The 20,606-nt window shown below is 37.8% G+C and overlaps 2 protein-coding genes across 11 annotated transcripts in view; one reads left to right on the forward strand and one right to left on the reverse strand.

Moving 5' to 3' along the window:
* Positions 1 to 281: 281 nt before the first annotated feature.
* On the forward strand, positions 282 to 6,401 carry LOC115445780 (zinc finger CCCH-type with G patch domain-containing protein). 2 transcript variants are annotated; one of them, XM_037444333.1, is made up of 10 exons: positions 282 to 584; positions 778 to 987; positions 1,185 to 1,265; positions 1,526 to 1,663; positions 2,277 to 2,371; positions 2,447 to 2,564; positions 2,941 to 3,127; positions 4,370 to 4,530; positions 5,009 to 5,179; positions 5,325 to 6,401. In XM_037444333.1, the coding sequence occupies exons 1-10, from the start codon at positions 528 to 530 to the stop codon at positions 5,748 to 5,750; spliced, it is 1,644 nt and encodes a 547-aa protein (XP_037300230.1). In that variant the 5' UTR covers positions 282 to 527; the 3' UTR covers positions 5,751 to 6,401. The 2 variants fall into 2 exon arrangements, with proteins under 2 accessions (XP_037300230.1, XP_037300231.1); XM_037444334.1 differs by having other exon boundaries at positions 282 to 569; positions 5,325 to 5,810.
* A 77-nt stretch (positions 6,402 to 6,478) lies between these two features.
* Positions 6,479 to 20,606, reverse strand: part of LOC115445777 — a 56,889-nt gene continuing 42,761 nt past the window's right edge. For 8 of the 9 annotated variants that reach the window (XM_037444328.1, XM_037444331.1, XM_037444325.1 and 5 more), the window contains 9 exons: positions 15,590 to 15,711; positions 12,616 to 12,827; positions 12,036 to 12,388; positions 11,773 to 11,874; positions 11,240 to 11,412; positions 10,942 to 11,100; positions 10,443 to 10,770; positions 8,835 to 9,001; positions 6,479 to 8,046 (listed from right to left, as the gene is read on the reverse strand). In XM_037444328.1, coding sequence (XP_037300225.1) covers positions 7,909 to 8,046; positions 8,835 to 9,001; positions 10,443 to 10,770; positions 10,942 to 11,100; positions 11,240 to 11,412; positions 11,773 to 11,874; positions 12,036 to 12,388; positions 12,616 to 12,827; positions 15,590 to 15,711 — 1,754 coding nt within the window. In that variant the 3' untranslated portion in view covers positions 6,479 to 7,908. The remainder of the gene's footprint in view (positions 8,047 to 8,834; positions 9,002 to 10,442; positions 10,771 to 10,941; positions 11,101 to 11,239; positions 11,413 to 11,772; positions 11,875 to 12,035; positions 12,389 to 12,615; positions 12,828 to 15,589; positions 15,712 to 20,606) is intronic. The other variant, XM_037444329.1, reaches the window with a different exon arrangement.

The raw sequence follows: 20,606 nt of genomic DNA on the forward strand, positions 1-20,606 counted from the left end.
TTGCGGTGCGTTCCAATATACTATGTAGCAATAATGATATTTCAAAAATAAAATAAAATCTCGAAATCGGAAATCTTAAATTTTTTTATTATTTCAATAAGAACGTTCTAGAAATCTAAATGCCAAGCAACCAAATCCTAGTTTATTTATAAACCTGTTTATTAGCTAAGTAGCCATTACTGTCGTGGAAATGTCAAATGAATACGTAAGACGGTACGACTAGACCGTATGGTCAAAAGACTATAGCCTGTCCTTTGGACGCTTTAAAAAAAAAGAAAATAATGTCAAATGTATTATTTTAGTTTGACAGTAGCAAAATAAAAAAATATATTTTAGGATTTGTAAGGAAAGGAAAAATTTTACATAGTATAATTGTAAATGGGTTGCAATTCATGCGAACTGCATTCACATTACAATGACAAAAATTTATTAAAATTATTTTACCGCTAAGTCTACAACAATTTAGTAAACAAAATAATTTCTTAAGTGTGAAATTAGTTCATTAGAAGTTGCATTGATTATAAAAAATGGGGGATCTTCACACATCTTTGGATCAATATCAAGACCAGGTTATTGTTTTAAATGTTAGCAGCATAATACAATATACTTAATGTTTTATAAATATAATATACCTATTTAAGTTATAGGCATATACTAGAAGGTTAAAACGCCTCAAATTGACATTATTACTGTAAAATAGAATACAATGCTCTTTGCTTAATATGTATATAAAGTATCAAAATATTTCTTTACTTATTAAATTTATATTTATTGCAGTTGTCAATGGTAAATCAAGCCTTAGAAAACACGAAAGATGGGGACGAACGAGAATCGCTTTTAACATTAAAAGCAAATTTGCAACAACTTATTCAATTGACGAAAGAAAGCTTGGATACTATGTGCATAAACTCTAAGCCAGTGGAATCATCAGATAGTAATGCAACACAAAATAAAAATGATTTGGATGATGAATATGCATTGTTTATGGTATCTATTCAAGATTGTTTTATATTATTTAAAAGAAATAAGAAATCAATAAAAAAGTATTACATATCAGTAATAGAACAAATTGGTCAAATTCAATGAATACTTGTAATTTTCCTGTCGTAGGTTGTACTGGCTATTGGTACTATTTTTTTTTTATTTCCAATGACATTAAATGATATTGCTTCATTGAATTTCAGCAAGAAATGGCTGAAACAGATGCTTACAATTCCAAAGACACACAGGAGCAATCAGAATCTGCAGATAATAGTGATATTGAGGTATGTGTTACTGTCATGGTTATCTTCATGCTTACATGTCCTATTGAGCCCATTGTATTTTGGAATGTGTTAAATACCACAACATGAAATAGATGAGCATTTAAGTGAATTTTTGTAGGACTAAAATAACTGAAAATATCAGAAATATGTTTCTCATGAACCAAGTTCGTATCCACTGTGTTAAATAAGACAATGTTGTGCAATGCTTAGACTTACCATACACTTTAATTCAAATGGTAAAAATAATAATATCCTTCAAGGATGAACTTTCAAGTCTGCCTGGGATGAAATGTGCTGTGTACTACACTCACAAGTGGGGTGGCCAGGCAAGCCTACATAATGCTATGGTCAGTGCCATTGTACCACGTCAAGATGATGACCAATTTACAGATCTTCAGGTTAGTAAATTTAAAACTTGTTACATTATTCACTAATATGTTTTACATTGTTGCTTTTTTATTAATACTCCAAGTTTGGCACACACACACACACACACACACACACGCACACGCACACGCACACGCACACGCACACGCACACGCACACGCACACGCACACGCACACGCACACGCACACGCACACGCACACGCACACGCACACACACACACACACACACACACACACACACACACACACACACAAATTCCACACTCTGGGCTAATAGTTAGCAGAAATATCTGGTATCACTTTGTCTAAACTATGTGTAACTTAAAACCTATGAGAAATCCTGATGAAACTATTATTCATAACTGTCTGCCCTAGTGGCATATTGTGTATGTGGTACAAACAGTGCCCTGAGGTTCTGGGTTCAAAGCCTGGGTTGGGCGAACTGATTTTGAGTTTTTCTGCCCAATATGGCGATAGAGTCGCACATATGTCATTTTTGTCGAAAAATAGGTGCACCTTGGTTGCACCTCTGTCTATTAAGGCAAGATGTGTGTTTGGTTTTTTTTTGTTATTTATAACAATCCTAATGTTAGAAATAGTATAAAGGTTGGCTTGTTATTTTAGGTTTGTGTGTTGTTCACGCATCCTACCCACGCCGAGATGTTGCCTTGTCCCTTTTTCTTAAATGGTGAATGCAGATTCGACAATGAACAATGTAGGTTAGTGAAACCAAGATTTATGTTTCAAACAAGCCATATGGACAAAAACTTACAAAATATTCATTATTCTTTCAGATATTCTCATGGCTATGTGACTCCATTGTCAGCTTTGAAAGAAGCTATTGAACCTAATTTTGCATCAGTTAAAGTTGGTAGCAGAGTGTTAATAAAGTTGAGGCCACCAGATGATGAAGTAAGTAAATATATTTCAAACTATAATATTTCAAGGCCTATCCAATAATACTTATAAAGAGTTTATTGACAACATTTAACTAGCAAACGGGCAGCATTTACAACGTTAGCCTCTAAATAATCAAAAAAATAATTAAACTGTAATGCTCTTTTACACAGAAAAGGTATAAACAAAATGAGTTTATTTAAAAGAATTGTACTTCAGATACATTTTTTTTTTGAGTTGTCATTTCAATCAAAATCTTATTTCCTTTCACATTTCAAGTCCTCTTTGCCCAATTTACCTATGGTATTTATGCTTTAATAGTGGTTATCCTATAGTGATAATACCATTTTTTATCTGTGTTCATTACATCAAGATTGAAATATTCATACAGGATATTAATTTAACAAAAAAGGCTTCAGAGAAATACCATTTATGGCACAGAGCTGTAATAAAAAGTATAAATTCAGAAAACAATACTTGTATAGTGAAATTAGAGCAGCGGCTCACAACTGGTGAAAAAAGGAAAGTGGATTCTAATGAGTATAATGTTCGTATAGAAGACATCTATCCATTATCCGGTATGTATTTAACTCCATAAACTGTAAAGTAATATGTAATAAAACTCAAAATAAATTATAACACCATCAGTATAACGTCATGATACACAGAACCCAAATACTAGCAGCTAGGAACCAGATACCTATCCTATATGGCTAAACTTTATTAAGAAACTACTCTAATATGAGAATGTGTTTTTGAGTTTGCCGCGCCATTCGCACATATCGTTTTCACCGACAACGCCCGAACCATGATGCTGGTACGATCTTAGAACGCTTCTTGCGAAAGGATCTTTGCATCTGGTCATAAAGAATTTTCCCTGGCTCCGATCCTTTCTACAATACATTCCATTCATTCTAATTCAAAATTACGTTAGACTGTCGCGTGAAAAATACACAAGGAATGTTCGAAAAGAAAACAACATGGGTACCAATCAACAAAGTAAACCATGTTTAGATGATGAACGAAGAGAAGATGTAATGTAGCTATTATAATTATTGCTGAATAGAATAAGGAAACCTGGGTCCATGACATTAGCAAAAAAAGGATTTCGTGAATATCATCATTTAGTTGAAGATTTGCAAGATCGTTTTTACACCTACTTTTTAAATCTAATCCGATTAAAACTAATCAAGTTTTATACAACACTGTATAGTGATCGCGGCGTCAAATAAAACTTCAGTATAATAAAGCGCCATATTGCCACGGCGATCACGCGATCACCGGCACCGGTGACAGAAATCGCAGGAGTTCGATCACTTGAACGCGATGGGAAGCACAAACGGGAAGCCATTGATTACAGAAAACGCATTCGTTCAGATCGTATTGGCGGCACGGATAGGGCGCTGTGGGTAAAGGCCCTTAATGCGTTAAGGGCATAGTAAAGGCGCCTTCAAAAGACCGCTAAGTGCAGCGTAGATCCAGCGCGCGCTCGGACACCACTGCACTCGCTGCGCCGCGGCCTCGTAGCAAAAGCATTCTACCTCGTAACCACGCTTTCACTCTGGACATACTAGATCTGTCCTGCGTACATATACTCTCGTATAGTGCCTTGTACGGACTTATATTTAAATTTGGTCAAGATCCCAGTAGTAATTAATTATTATTAATGTCGAATCTGTTTGTTTACCTCTCCAGAGAATCCATTATATTATATCTTGCTTGCATTTCATTGCGATCCACTTTGTTCTGTAAAATAACTACAATTTTTTTTTGTGCATTGTGTAATTGATAAATTTATGTATATTTTGCTATATTTTCAGTTGAAAATGAAGCGGATAGTGATTCCAGCGACGATCTATCCGATACCGAGTACCCTGATACGAAAACAGCACGAACCGGTGCGGATCAACGAGCTGCACTTGTTCAAAAGAGTCTACAAAACAATTCTCCCGCCATGGGAGAGTGGGAGCGTCATACTAGAGTGAGTATGTATTACATTGTTTGTCTGTATAACTTTATTTTATATAATTCACTTGATGGACTCACTTGCCGAATGATAAAGATAACAAAAGCAACACTCGACCTTTGAATTACCAACCTTTCTACGGCATCGGCCCTAACGTAGCTTCATCTTGACATGAGGTGTTAATGTCTCATACTAATATGTAATGTCCTGCAGCACAGAATATAACAATACTTGCAAACTGCAGCTTACGCAAGTTACGATGGAACTTAATACTACCTAACTTGTTTCCCGCATGTAGACAAACCTACCATGTAGTGACAAACGTCACACCTAGGAGATTCTGATGATGCTTTCACACCACCGGTCATACGTCACGATAAACCATCTCAAACAACAAACAGTAACTTTCCTATTTATATTTGAACCACATGTGGCCGCGACCTTTTATTTTAATAAAACTTGAACAAAACACATGTTATAACTTTTTATGCAGGGTATTGGCTCAAAGTTGATGCTGGCGATGGGTTACGTACCTGGTACGGGATTAGGTGCAAGTGGAGAGGGCCGCGTGCAGCCGGTTGAAGCTCGAGTGCTGCCCGTCGGCAAGAGTCTTGATCAATGTATGGCGATCTCAGAAAAAAATTCTGCGCAAGATCCGTTGAAGGTAAAAACTTTAGAATTCTTACATTTAAAACTTTTCCCTGTGATGCGTCCGCTATTTGCTACATTATTAATGTGTTTAATAATTATATTTCATATATTTGTCGTCGTATCGTTATAATTAATTTAATATTCTTTCCATATAAAAGGTGGAACAGAGGTTAAAGAGGCTTCAGAAGAGAGAAGAAGATCGAAATAAGAGAGCTTACGAAAGAGAAAAAGAGAGGGAGAGAAGAAACGTTTTTAATTTTATTAATAAAACACTAGGGGATAAACCTGATCAGGAGTCACCAGCTGTAGCCGCAGCCGCAGCCGCCGACGTAAAACAATCTTCAAGCAAAGATTTAAATATAGAACAATTTAAAATAACGGAAGACACGAAAAAAATTGAACGTGATATTATAAAACTTAATAATTCGTTGATTAAGTACCCGCCAGGTACCAACGGACATCGCAGTATAAACTTGAAAATTTCGGAAAAAACTAAAGAGCTTAGTGCTTTACAAAACCGCGAGCGGGATATTGTAAAAGAACAGAGACAACGGAAAGACAAACATAAGATGACAGTTTTTTAACAATGCCTTGAGTGCAAGTTTCTGTTTATTTGTTAATAGAAAATATTACTTTTATGAAACTATGCTGTTTCAACTAATAGATAAATACCTTTAGTAGACTAGATCCCAGGTAATTTGCGTAAGAAAACCATTCACCGAGTGTTGACCAAACTGACATTAGAACTCGGGACCTCACAACCTATATACAGGCAACATATTTTTCTCGCTGCTAATGTGTAAAATAAATTATTAATGATTAAATTTTGCATTACATTGTGCTAAGTCATCTCCCCTGGCGTTGATAGATTTAACTGCAAACACACTTAATAATTTATATTTTTTGGGCGGCTAGTTCCGGTTGGTATAAAAAAAGAAAAAAACAGACCCTCACAATCCCCTTCAAACGAAAAAATAATTTAATTTTATACCACTAGAAATATCCAAACGTTATCTCGTTCGTTTTGGAAGATACAGGACTCCAAATTTCCCTCAGAATGACTGCCAAAAATCGGCCTGATCTAACGTAATTATCGAAACTATTAATTATGATTTAGGACCAACGATAAAACGAATTCTGATTTTGTAATCATAAATTTAGGTTACAGAGCTAACATTGAAGCAAAAGAGTTGATGTTCGTCATGGGGGTATTTAATAATAAAACCTTTGAATAATTATATTTTTTATTTACATGTGTGATGTTTTAGTTTAAAATAAGCGTACATGGCATAAAATTATAATATATGAAATATTTTTCTATAAATTAGATATTTGTACTATCAATCGATATAAACAAAGTACTGATACATGTAAATGAGAGTGTGACTAGCAAATCCCATTTGCTTAATTTAATATAAAAATGAAATATTTCCGTGACAGTGGGTCGACCAGTATACCCAGTTATAATCCTATGCTTAATTAAATTATGGAATCGCGGCTACAAAAGCCCTGTTTGTGATTATTTGTTTGCAAGCATTAATTTTGATCACTATAATAAGAAAATTTAGTGTTGATCATATGAATTTATTACAACTATAATAAAATGAGTATAAGTTGTTAATTTAATATTAAAATTTGCATTACCATTACATTCCTCATAAAATTACTAAATCTCTTAAAATTGCTACGTGAGCAAGATATTTGTACTTTTTCTAAATTGATTCAGTAGAAATATATCTAAACCAAATCGATAAAAGCGCTAAGCCAATAAATTAGTACCTAATTTGAGAGAATTGGCTAAAAGAGACCCACTGTAAGTACATAGTAAATGACTCTCGTTATGTACCAATGTCGTAATCAGTGAATCGGCATTCGCTATGAGCTGTAACAGTTTAGTCACTGTGCCGCCCTGCTGGTCACTAGTCACTGCACACTGCACAGTACACACTCTCGCGTCTGCCGCTCGGACGCACTCGCCCACCACTACCCACTATACTTATTCACTGAACATCAAAATTCACAAAACAATTTCCTAAACGTCTTCATCACAGAGATTTGTTATATTCAATATTGAGACAAACTTGTTGCCTTCACCATACGTTCTCTTTCATATACCCTCATAAGACTTTTTTACAATTTAGTATCTACACAATACAATTATATTTATAGAGAGTGATGAATTAAAAGAGAGACAATCTTTGTACTAAACTAAACGTCTTGAAATTAATAAGTACACGCATTATATGAGACTCTTTGCCACGCAAATAAAGTATATCATGTTCTAAATGTTATGATGTATAAGAGTTGTGATGTCTTTATTACGTAGATTGTGATCGAGGCCGCTTCCCCGAGGTCGAATTATCAAATATAGAAAACAACGAGAGATCCTTTAATTTTTGCCAACTTTTCAAGGCGTCCAACAGTCGTGATTAACGTAGACTTATGTATAACGTGAGTGCGCAATCTACCCCTGTGTCGGGTATAAATTATAGCAAATGAGATTCCTCTTTATTTAGTCGTTCAAGTTATATTTCATCGCAGTGGTGGAAGCGGCCGATTACTGTATTATTTTGTAGGCATTATTACGGGTGTCAGACATTTGCACCGCGCCGTGCCGCGGTGCTCTGTAATTGTTTACTAGACATATTGAAATAAATAATTGATATAACATGTAGCGAGCAGGGCCGGCCGGCGCTGGAGCGTGCGCTGGAGCGTGCGCTGGAGCGTGCGCTGGAGCGGGCGCTAGAGCGGGCGCAGGCGCGCGAGCACGCAGGCGAGCGCCGCGTCGGGCGAGTCGAACACCGGCACGCGCGAGCGCCGCGCCAGGTCCGACAGGTAGTGCCGCCCGCGGTTGTAGTCCTTCACGGCCGCCTCGCTGTACTGTAAACAACACGCACGTTACACCCGTTACATCGCTGCTGGATCACAACGTCAATAAATAATTGACACGTATTATCTACCGTATCATTACTTTATATAAAAATATATAAATAGCTTTTTCTGTTAGCTTTGAAATATAATAACACAAAAACCTAAACAGATAGGACGATGAAGAAAATTCGACCTTAAAACCGCTTGTTTCAACAAACTTGGACGTATGTATATAATTGTTACGACAAATAAAGTTTGCATCCATACATTAATGCCTACTTTCATAACCTGTTATTCGAGCGTGTCAATATCCTTGGGACGTAGACATATCAATAAAAAACACACTTCGGTTCCTCACATTATTAATTCCAAACAAGTCAATTTTAAAATTAGAGCCAAGAAGCTAATAAATATGTAATTAATGCAAGATAAAACTGTCTTTTACATTACATTATTTCTTTTCTTGCCAATTCGCAAAAAAATCCTTATTTTTGAAATTAAGTCTCATTTTTGTCTAATACGATATTATAATATGTGCTGTGAAGAGGGGAGGATCTGCGAAATCCTTTAAGTGTGTTTCATAATATTTATATTACATAATATTCAGTCTAAAATTTATATTTCAATTTATCTTAATGTATTTCTACTTTATTATAATCCCCGGTAGTTTAGTTGCTTATGAGGGGCGGTAGTCACGACCATCAACGATTGATGAACAGACGAAAGATATTTTTGTGCCATTAGGATTCATAGATTGTATTTGCGGCTGGCACAATCTCTCGTCACAATATACCCACCCCGGTAGCCTTATTCGGGTCCATGGGCTGCACGATGAGCACGGTGTTGTCGGGCCGCAGCCCCATGTAGTGCGCCGCCAGCACCATGGCCGCGAAGCACGGCGCCTCCGCGCTCAGCGAGAACACCAGCACGCGCGACCCCAGCAGCAGGTCCTCGTCGTACGTTCCTGCAAAACAAATAATACCTTATCAATTTATGTTATACTAGCTTTTGCCCGCGGCTCCGCTCGCGTTATAAAGTTTTTCAGGCTAAAGTTTACCGTTATAAAAGTAGTAGTTTCCCGGGAGCCTATGTTCTTCCCAGGGTCCCAAACTGTCTCCATACCAAATTTCCTCTTAATACGTTGGGTAGTTTTTGAGTTTAACACGTTCAGGCAGACAGATGCAGCGGGGGACTTTTGTTTTATAATATATTTTTTAGAACTTTTTAAGAGGAACAATCCCGTCATACATCATTGTTGCATAACTTTAACCGTTTACGCAGCGCACGCAACGGAAGCTTTCATAACTAATAAATTGTCCCCGTTTTTGCAACATGTTTCATTACTGCTCCGCTCCTATTGGTCATAGCGTGATGATATATAGCCTATATCACTCCACAAACAAAGGACTATCCAACGCAAAAAGAATTTTTCAGTTTCGCCCGGTAGTTCCTGATATTAGCCATTACTGCTCCGCTCCTATTGGGTATAGCGTGATGATATATAGCCTATAGCACTCCACGAACAAAGGGCTATCCAACGCAAAAAAAAAATTTCAGTTTGGACCGGTAGTTCCTGAGATTAGCCATTACTGCTCCGCTCCTATTGGGTATAGCGTGATGATATATAGCCTATAGCACTCCACGAACAAAGGGCTATCCAACGCAAAAAGAATTTTTCAGTTTGGACCGGTAGTTCCTGAGATTAGCGCGTTCAAACAAACAAACAAACAAACTCTTCAGCTTTATATAATAGTATAGATTATTGTACAACAAAAAATTGTAAGCAATTCAAAAGAATCAGTGCAATCAATTTTAACTATGATCGCATAAACAGGTCGCTTCGACAAAGCAGTGCCATTGTAAGACTTAAATAGGGTGTTTGACTGGTATAACCAAAAAATATAAAACTGCTCCGGGAGAAAGAATAGTGAGCTAAAATATTTATCAAATACATATTTTCATTTTAAATGTATTGTAAATATGTTATTTTCGTAAATAAAAGTTAGAATTTTTAATCTGTAACCCTCGGGGCCTTAAACGTAGCGATGCCGGGCTCCATTGCTAATGACGTTATCGCACATAAACACTGCATCATAACTTCTCGAAGTGATTTACGTTATTCGAACTGTAAATTGTCATAACTGTCACGAATGTTTGGATATGTGCGATGACGTCACACAGGGATAATGTCACGTCACAACGCGTTTTAGCGTGAAATGATAAACGAAAAAAGAAAATCACGGATTTTTAATAAATTACAACATTGGACGCTATAAAGAAATAATCCTTTATCGTTGTACACACATTTAAAAAAAAGTCATAGAACCTATTATAAAACAGATATAAAGTATTAACTTTGGTTGCATTGTTGACATTTAAATAAATGTGTTGAAGGATATTATCACCTTTGAAGGGTTGTGGCGTGTGGTCCTCCGACACAGCGTAGAAGTCGGATGCGCTGAGGCGGTCGGCGCGGTCGGTGCGGTCGGCGCGGTCGGCGGGCGCGCGGTCGCGCAGCTGCACGTCGTCGGCGCGCTCGGGCCGCGGCTTCTTGTCGCGGCGCGGCGACTCGGCAGGCGCGGGGGCGGCGCGCCGGCTGCCCCCGCCGCCGCCGCTGCCCCCGCCGCCCGCGCCGCTCGCGCTCGAGAACATGCGCGTGTAATCGTTCGCGCGCGGCACCACGCACGTGAACCCCTCTCGCCGGATGATATCCTCGGGCCGCGGTGCCTCGCTCTAAACAAAACAACATCAATATTAGATACTACGACGCCAGGGTCGATGATTAATTGTTCGTTTGAAGATATTTCTGATTAAGTTTCCATATTGATAAAAGCACATTTTGATAAGAGTATGAAATTGATGATCTGGTAAAATCAAGAATGCAATGCATATTATTGTGCTCACCGGGAAGGCGCCGGCGAGGTAGACGTCGTGCATTGGCGCGCCGAGCATAGCGGGCAGCCGCTCGAGTCGGCGCTCCGTGCCCGGCGTGAACACGCCGTCGCTGCTCTCCGCCGAGCCGGGCGCACCCGGGGACTCGCACGACACGCGACTGCCACCGTTCTAAACATAACGATGACAAATATACATATTGTGATTATATTATAAAAGAAAAAGATTTATTTGCGCCAAAAGTAAATAAGAGAAGTATCTGAATTGCTTTTAAAATAAAAGGGGTTATAAGATAAATGATTTAACGAACCTTAGGAATGAATAAACCCAGCTTGCGTCCGTACGCTCTGAGACGAGCGTTGTACACGTGCCGCCCGTTGGAGTCGCGCGCACTCGAGTCGGACACACGCTCGGACCCGCTCCGAGCTCCACTCATATCCTCACCACCCTCCACGTTCTCCGAACCCATGCGACTTTGCCATTCTACAAAGAATATGTAAATTATAAGTACTATAGTTTATTTAATAATAAGTCGTCAAGAAAACATGATATCCAGCCTTAATTTTACAGCTAAAAAAATATTAGTCAAGAAAAAGAGCAAAAAAAAAAACGGACGCTGCACACCAAAAATACAATCAATAACACCATTAAAAAATGGGTGAACGATTAAACAATTCGATGAAGTTTCGATGGAAGTGTTATCAATGAAGTTACGTTTGACGCAGACCTTTCTCGCTTTCGCGCCGATGAAAACAAGCATAATCAACGATGAAAATGGAAATTGGAAACAAAAATAAATTTGAGTAATCATCGATTGATGGAAGGAGCAATCCGCTCACGCACCGGTGGCGGGCGGGGTGAACAAGTCCCGCAGCGTCCTGAACGCGCGGCGCACGCGCGACGCCATGCCGCGCCCCGCGTCCTCTGCTTGGGGCGACGGTGACCCTTCAACAAACACTGACCTCACCGCGAGCCCCACACTGAACCGTCGCCATTCACTCATATATTTATGTAATATAATGGAATATGCTCAGTGAGGTAAACGGCATAATGTGTAGTACCGTCGAAGGTGATGTCCATAATAATATGAGAACACTCAATCTTACCAGCATCGACTGCGAGTTCCGCCACCGCCGCGCAAAAGGTTTCAAAGTCGACGGTATCAAGAACTTGAGGTAGACATCGGTCTGCTAGTTCGCGCGGCGCCCTGGTGACGTCACGCAGCGCTTCCACAGCCCTCATGCGCGAGAGTGGAGCGTTCCTGCCGCCGGCAGCATCATACGCGCGCTTCAGTCGCAAGATGGTGTGGCCGAGCGAGTGTCGTGGATGCGTGCGGGCGCCGCGCAGCACAGCGCGTGCGCATCGCAGCGCTGCCGGAATGTCCGTGAAGGCGGGCAGGCCGCGCCGCTCTACTGCTTCCTGTAGCGTGGCGCGTGCTCGTGACAACTCCACATACTCGCTAGAAGAATTATGGAGAAATTCATAATTAGTCAATGCGACGAACAATATTAACATTTATATAAGGCTTGAGTAACAGATTACTGAAAAATTAAATAATACCTACGTTACTCGGTCCCACTATGCACCAGTATAGGGATGCCGTTTTGGTTTACTTCAAGAAAAAATATTATTAATCTAAACTGTAGTTGATTTTAATATTAAATATTAAAACGAATAGATACTGACTGGTCAGAGATGGTTTCATTCCCGATGGTCTGGTGGCGCGTGTAGGGCCTGAGCACAAGCAGCAGGTCTCGCGGCGCGGCGGCGAGGTTTGCGGCCTCCACGCTGGCGGCGACAGCGCGCGTCTCGCTGTCCAGTACGAACAACAGAGCACGCGCGGCGGCCTTCGCGCGGTGTTCCACCTCTATCAATTCTGTAGACCAGTCCTCCACTTGCTGTAGCAAACAATAATATTTTACTTTAGTTTCAGTGCATAAATATGCAAATCTATACACAGAATAATAAACTTAATGCATATTGGAGGAAAAAAAACCTTAATGTAAACAAGTGTCTACTGACTTTTCAATAACTATTAGTATGGTGTGTGCTTTAGGAGACGCAAGGAATCAACAGTTATACTGGTGTTGGGTTTGTAATTCACGAAAGAAGAACTTGCTAGTGCTAGTGACTGCATACCTATTTAGTTAGTCATTTGCTAATGCGTTTCATATAAATTCCTTACACATAGATTTATCGCGGTATCAATACTACTGTGACGTTATTTTTGCCTCGATAAACTAATCGATAGATAACATTCAAGACTTTCAATTGCTAGGCAACATTGAAAATATGGCCTATATTCCTAATATGGTATGGTCGATATTAAAAAATTGTATCTGTCTAGATAGCGACCTCCGTACATAAGGTGTTAAACTAGCCATGATCGTTCATGTCTGTCGCGCATTCCGAGATCAGCCTAACCATATCCGGTTTTGAACAAGTCAACAAAATTGTGTAGACTGGCGACAGATAACTATCTCTCATCAATTTATATTCTATTTGGTCGCCACTCTACTTACCATCAGATGCAGCGGAGTCACTATTTATGTATAATATTATTAATTATAATTATAAAGAGACAATGAAGGGTGGTATGCAAATGCAATTTATACGATCACCTTGACAAAACTGAATAAGAGAGAATTCATAATTTAAAATTATTTTCAAGGTTTTCATTGGTCATAGATGCTTGTACAAAATTTTGATTATTTTCTTATAAATTTATATGCTGATTTATTATACAGATTGATATGAAATAGTTTTTGAAACGTGTTGAAACACCATATCTAGAAAGAATAAATTGTGAACACGTTCCGTTCAAAGACACACATAATCTGACACGCATTATCGCGAACACTTTATCTGGCCGCAGATAATCAAGAAAAAAATAATTAAACGTTCAATGAGTTTAAAATTGTTATCATCTATCCTTTTACGACAAGCTATAAAACGCGACAGCAATCGTGTAGCGCCATAAAAATCTAAACTAATACATAAACTAAAAATGCAAGTTAGAAAATGGTATCATTGATTAAAATCATGATACGATAGGAGAACAAGGCAATATATCCAATGGACGACATCTTAAACTGAAATGACTTTATTTGAATCTGTAAAAATCTACCACCAGTTCGGAAAGCAGTTCTCACCAGAGAAGAAAGGGCAAGAAACTCTGGTGCTCTTTTCAAAATCAGTTTAGTCTTCATTGTATTCTAATTTTACGAAATCTCTCTGGCTTGGATTTCCGGCAGGCGAACAAAAACGGATGTTACCAATAACCACTTTTAAAAAGTACATTCTAAGTATGTATTGCCCATTTTTATCCAAAGAATCTATACCCTGAGACTGCGGAAGAAATAACGTAAGGAAGTCAAACATTCCTGAATATCAGTAATGCACGACTTGTTTATGTAAGTATTCTAAATATTTTTTTATTAAAAACAATAACATCTACTTGTCAGAGGAACTGAAGCCCTAGTTTATAATACATTTACATATCGTACGTACGAGCATCACGAACTAAACGATTGGAACGTGTACAGGCAATCAAAGTGCAAAACAATTGTTTCCTCTATTTGTTGAAATTAAAGAGTTAATAATAACTATTACATCAACTCATAGTAAAAATGTAGAATGCTTTGTGTAAAACATAAGTGCCAAGAGATATATACATATATATCAATAATTGCAAGATGATAATGAAGAGTGATACAATCGTACAATTTCACACATATTATGTTTCAATAATCTCAGGTACAATGTAGAGAACATGAAAATACCTACTCTGAAAAACTTATAGTTATCGTTACAGTACTGAAGATGACAAGTTAATATCACTTTATACAAGATACCTACTCTTGTAAAAACGTCTCCCGATACAGGCGTAGTCTAGTGACTAATGTAAGACGTTTAGAGCAAAACCAAACTGAAAACTGTGGAGAAGTAAGTATACAAATATGAAGAAGTAAAAAAAATAATTATAAATATATAGAGAACTAAAACTCTTCGTCAAAATATTTTATGGGTATATAGCTGCTCTTAGAGACTAAAAATGGTGTTTTTAAATTGTATGTAATTATATCATATTAAATCTATTATATATCGACGGTTGAAAGGCAAATTGATTTAAGCGATTTTTTTTTCTATGTTATGTAAAAACGTGCTGATTTTAAATAGGTATGAAACTTAGTGTCACAAAAACATGTTGCTTAAGTCAATCAATCACCAATATCAGTAATCTATTATAAACGATAATGAAACAATGATTTAAAAATCTATTCATACAGGATAATATTGACATTGCGTTATTAAATGATATAACATAACACTCTATATCTAGAAAATAACACACAATAAGTTCTCGAACAGTAAATGTAAAATAAAACTTTATAAATTTCGAACAATATAAATGTCAATAAAAAGTACCTACTTTATTTTAATTTTACAGGCCCTAATGCCACTACAAAGAGAATGCTTTACAGCGACATCACCCTTTTAGTCAGAAATACGCATGTGCCGTATTGGCCCTCAACTAAATAATGATAAAAATAAAACATAAGAGTAAAATTGGGATGTTTGATCAATCAGATGATGGAAAATCATATGATTTTTGGCGCAATGTTAGCAGAGATTAAGATGAGTATGTGGTTCTACTTACCGGATTAAAATATGTGATGCCCATTTTCTTCAGCATCGGAATGGCTATGTCTGATCTCCAGGTGGTCGGGTTGCAGGAACCGCCCAAGAACACCTCGCAAGGCGGCGGCGACGCCTCGCTGCCTGCGCAACGTCATACATTATAAATTGCCACAACATTTTAATGCTTAAACCTCAACATCGTCACAGCGCTCATGTAGCTACGAAAGGATAGGCACATATTGACATTACAATTAGACTAACACTTTTTTGGCTATAACCAATTTGTAAATTGATCACAATATAAATATTGTCTAACATATCCAAATGGTCTTATTTTGAGAACAAATTCACGTACTCCATTTTTACTAAATATGTAATAACTTATCATATTATTCTTAATACATCGCAATTAAGTAATAGTATTTATAAATAATAGAACCCAAGACACAATGACTTTTTTGCATACGCCCGCAAGTGACCATGTGATACCGTCTATAAACACATTTTAATATGATTCCAATAGAAACATAGATACGTTGCTATCTATAGAGAAAGGAATAGAGATTGGGAAGGCTGGAATTATTTGGGCTTTCCTACAAATCCATTACTACCTATATGAAGCGCTATCATCTAACTTTTTTTTTTTTTTATGAAAGGTGGACCCTTGCGTTCAATACGTTTCTCAATTATAGTGGAATTTGCTATTATGGAACTAATAAGTGGAACTCAACCAAGATATGACTCCAGACGAGTCGCTCTTTACGTGCTGAAACAAATATAATTTTAGTGTGATTTGAACGCTTCAGAAAATCACGAATAGTTACGTGATGAAGATAACAGGATTAACCGTCTCGTGAACATTGTATCAATTATAAAGAACAGGCTGAAAGTGACTGTTCAAAATGACTTTTGTTTGGAAGTGAGCGCTGACTGAGTTCCATACATGCTTCGGTTATCACGTGTTCGCGAGCGACACCCACGCTTTTCAATACAAACACCATATGCGTCTAACGTACTGACTACGTCATCTTGTTACGAAAAATTCCATAGACGATTCAATGAAAACAGAAAGTTATGTAGTTACTCCAGTCTAGGCGTTTATTTAACATTACGGCAATGTCGAGGCACAGACTCATTTGTAAAAGTGTTACTTGCTTTTAGCGCGCATAAAGTTCTATTTTCTCAATAGTCTTTAAATGTTTTAAGTTTAAGTTGATATAATGTAATACATAATCCAATGATATCTAACATTATAATAGATAAACTTTTGATAGGTTAATATAAATGTAGACTTTATGCAAATGCGTTTCCTTTCATAGTAGCAGCGATTATAACAAAATTCAAATATTAAAATCCCTTTAACTTGTAGGTTACCTTGCTGGCGACAACAGATAAGGAATCATGTCACACACACACTCATTTCGGATAGTATTATTAACTAGGTATACACTTAGGTTGAATCAGGGGCAAGGTCGGTCTTTTATAAAGATGGTTACAAGCAAAACCAATGTAAATGTTCTCGTATTGTAAAAGGCCATGATTGCTATGTGTACGTAAGAGGATCCGTTGACCCTATTTGCGCGATAGGCTGGAGGCACGCAAAAGAAGTACTGCTAATTGTTAACAATTGTACTTCAACACGCAATCCGACCGAATAACTAGAAGGACATTGCTTTAGCAAAAATAGTAAAAACACTTATTATCTTACGCTTTATGTTTAAACATTCACTTATTCGTGTTTGTACAAAACAAACGTATAGCAATAATTATATTGATCAGTAGAGTCGTGATACGAAAGTAATTTGCACGAAACAATGCCTGACATTGACGCTTAAGAAATTCAGTAGTTAAAAGTGTGCTATTTGTGTAGAAGATACAGCTAAAAACTACAAATCATCTGTTTTTGTAAACAATTTATAGACTCAATTACTTTAATTAATTGCTTCAAATATTTCAACAGTTTCTTTTTAATATAATATTTCAGTAAATATAATATTCTAGTAAATAATAATCTCAACATAAATGTGCCGAGCTCAATGGGGTGGTAACAATGATCCGAAGAAGGAAATTAGACCAAAGTAACAGCTTGACAGGGGCTTTTTAATAACGAAAATTATAATACTCTAATGTTATGGATTTAAAATTTCAATGATACTGGCATGATTGTGACTATCAAAACAAGGTATGCTCCCAGCAATCAGCTTGCATATTATAAATATTGGGTGTCACATCTCAGTTTTGTATTTGCGAATCAATCTAATGGAGAGCTCAATACCGCACAGCCCAATCCCTGTATTGTGAGGTTTACCATCAAGTGCCCCATATACGCGTATACCTGGCACTCTATTTTTTTTTTTGTCAACTATCATAGATTTCAAACAGATTTTAGCGTATTATCACGTACGAATTTTAACGTATTAATAGATATTTCAATCAAATAAAGAACCAAGCATCCATTTAGTTCGAGTGTCGTATGAAACATTTACACACCATAACAGTTTAACTACACATAAAATAACGATAATCACGTGTTTTAACTACTGTATTGTGTAGTGCAATATGTTTTACGTGTTAAAGTGAATGGTTTGTATGAGTATGGCACCTCGTGTAGTGCGGCATCGATGGTGGCGCTGGGCCGGCTCGGTCGCGGCGGAGTGCGCCGGCCGCGGCCGCGACGTGCTCTCAGCGGGCGCTACTCATAGCTAATGATTGATGAGTATCGACTGCGTGGGTTGCCACATCTAGGCCGATTGCCTTACTACTTATACACCCACTTGGATATTAACAGTTCCCCATAAATGGCAAACAATTCGTATCGTTCAAACAAATACATACATCACTTTAAATATAAACAATCTAAAGGACACACTCGGTGATGTTGTTGTTTGACTACAAACACGTTCACTGTGAAATGTAATGAACTGTTATTTGGACCGTAATGAAACATTATATCATTCGTTTACAATTTACACTAATACTATCTGTCCGCACTAGCTAGACTATCACAAGACATTTTTTGTAACAGATGTGAGCAAACATATTATAAGAATTAAAATGATATCACAAACGTGCGAGCCTCATTCACATTTCCACTGCAGCTCATAAACGTAGCAAACTAACACATCAATCCAATTCGGGAACCTCGTTCAATGCCAAGACTAAAACGTAAACACGGCGGCTGGTCAACAAACGCACTGAGCATCCCTTGCCACCGCGCGCACAAGGTGCCTCTGAATCACAGTCACCAGAGGAACTCGATGAATTGTCACAACTTGTAAGTGAACATTTACATGTGTCAAAATCCTTCAATATACGCATTCACGCCGTCCAATATAAAACATGAGATTGAACACATTGTGGGCGAAATATAAATTTTGTATAAATTTAACGTGGAAAATATATTATATATTTGCGTTGTAGTTGTAATATAGTTTCAGTTTACGTGTTACATGTGTGAACGAGTGGTATTGAGAACGCACAGGGCACTATCATCGTGGTCGGCGGCATGTCTGCAGTGTGGTGCAGGCGTGCAGACGCGCAGGCGTGCAGCACTGACAACACTCGCGGCGCGCGCTGTCCACCCGCGAGCGGTCGGCGGCCAACTGGCGGCGTTCGCGCTACTCAGCTCTACGCCCAAGTACTAGCCAATTCCGCATTTTAAATATTCCGTTATTTCTATAGCACTACAAAGACATGACACAAAGGCTTATGGTGATGCTTAATGCTTACAACTCATCTACAAACCAGTTATTCTATTTAATCCATAAACCACACGACGCGACGTTTATGTCATGCGCTGAGGCAACACTCCATAACTAATGAATGACGATATGGCCCATCTTCATGTATAGTCGTTGGTCATGACAAGATGCCCGTCGCTCATAGTACTACATTCAAAACTGAACACATACCTACTTTAAATAATTTTCAGTCATGAGACTTTAAAAGAGACAACGTTTGATAAAGTGTTTGTTTAAAAAAATATAAAGAAAATAAATGGCATTGCATGGTGATAAATTGAATCACGTTAAGTCTATTGCGCATATCGCCTACGTAATGTACACAGTAAAAGTAAATATGAGTTAGAGTTGCCTCAGTATTGGAGTTGTCATTTAACAGAATAAATCTTCCGGGAGATAAGGAAGGTGATGCGCGCGTTTGTTTACGTTGTGGAAGTGTTCGTGACATGTGTATTGTGTGCTATGTTTTGGTGTTCTTGGGTCGATCGCTGCGCAATAATAGCCCCGAGGAGCTCATATCTAAAGTTATACTTCCGTACTCCATTTATAGTTCGAGCGGAAGAGCCTGGAAGGTCGCGCGTTATCTTAAATTCTAGTTTTTTTGTTCCTTTATGTGGCTTTATTTAAAAAGATATTGCTTTTGTTGCTGAGACAATGTTTACTTTATGCCGCCGACGGCACTGAACATCATTTTGTTATATTCTCTCGTTGACGTTTAAAACAAAGAGCTAAGTATATGATGATTGTGAACAAATGAATGAAACGTGTCACTCTTTACATAAGTATCGTAAAGACTGCCATATCAAACGGGTGCTGACTGGTGTATAGTAACATATCTCTAATATTACACGTTAGTCAGATATGCGCTGCGAGATTGACGCAAATCCGACGCATCACGGCCATGCAGTACAAAATACACGATCGGCCACGACGGTTACATAAGTAGGTAACAATTAAACACAAACGCAATAAGCGATGATCTTACGCCCTGCGTATGTCGCGTGGAGTGTCGGTACATCCGTGTCTCTTGTTTATTTGGTGATCGAAGCCGGCAGTGATAAGCTTTCCAATGATAAGCTGCCAGACGATCAATACTGTATCCATTACATTACCTAATGACGTCAGTGTTTTACGGCGTCCAAATGTGATATAATTACTTTATGCTATTTATTGTGCAGCCCTGCAGTGACTATTCGTACAATGATAAATGACAACGGCTAATTAATTTTGTAAATTTATTTCAAACTGTGGACTATCATACATTATTTTATGTTTTTAAATACTGATATGTAGGAA

The sequence above is a fragment of the Manduca sexta genome, chromosome 28, assembly GCF_014839805.1.
Source record: "Manduca sexta isolate Smith_Timp_Sample1 chromosome 28, JHU_Msex_v1.0, whole genome shotgun sequence".
Taxonomy (NCBI): domain Eukaryota; kingdom Metazoa; phylum Arthropoda; class Insecta; order Lepidoptera; family Sphingidae; genus Manduca; species Manduca sexta.

Excerpts from the sequence above, each read along its gene's own strand:
- LOC115445780 (XM_037444333.1), top strand. The coding sequence starts at position 528 with ATGGGGGATCTTCACACATCTTTGGATCAATATCAAGACCAGGTTATT. Across the intron at positions 1,664-2,276 it reads ACCAATTTACAGATCTTCAG|GTTTGTGTGTTGTTCACGCA; the intron begins GTTAGTAAATTT and ends TTGTTATTTTAG. Across the intron at positions 5,180-5,324 it reads CTGCGCAAGATCCGTTGAAG|GTGGAACAGAGGTTAAAGAG; the intron begins GTAAAAACTTTA and ends TCCATATAAAAG.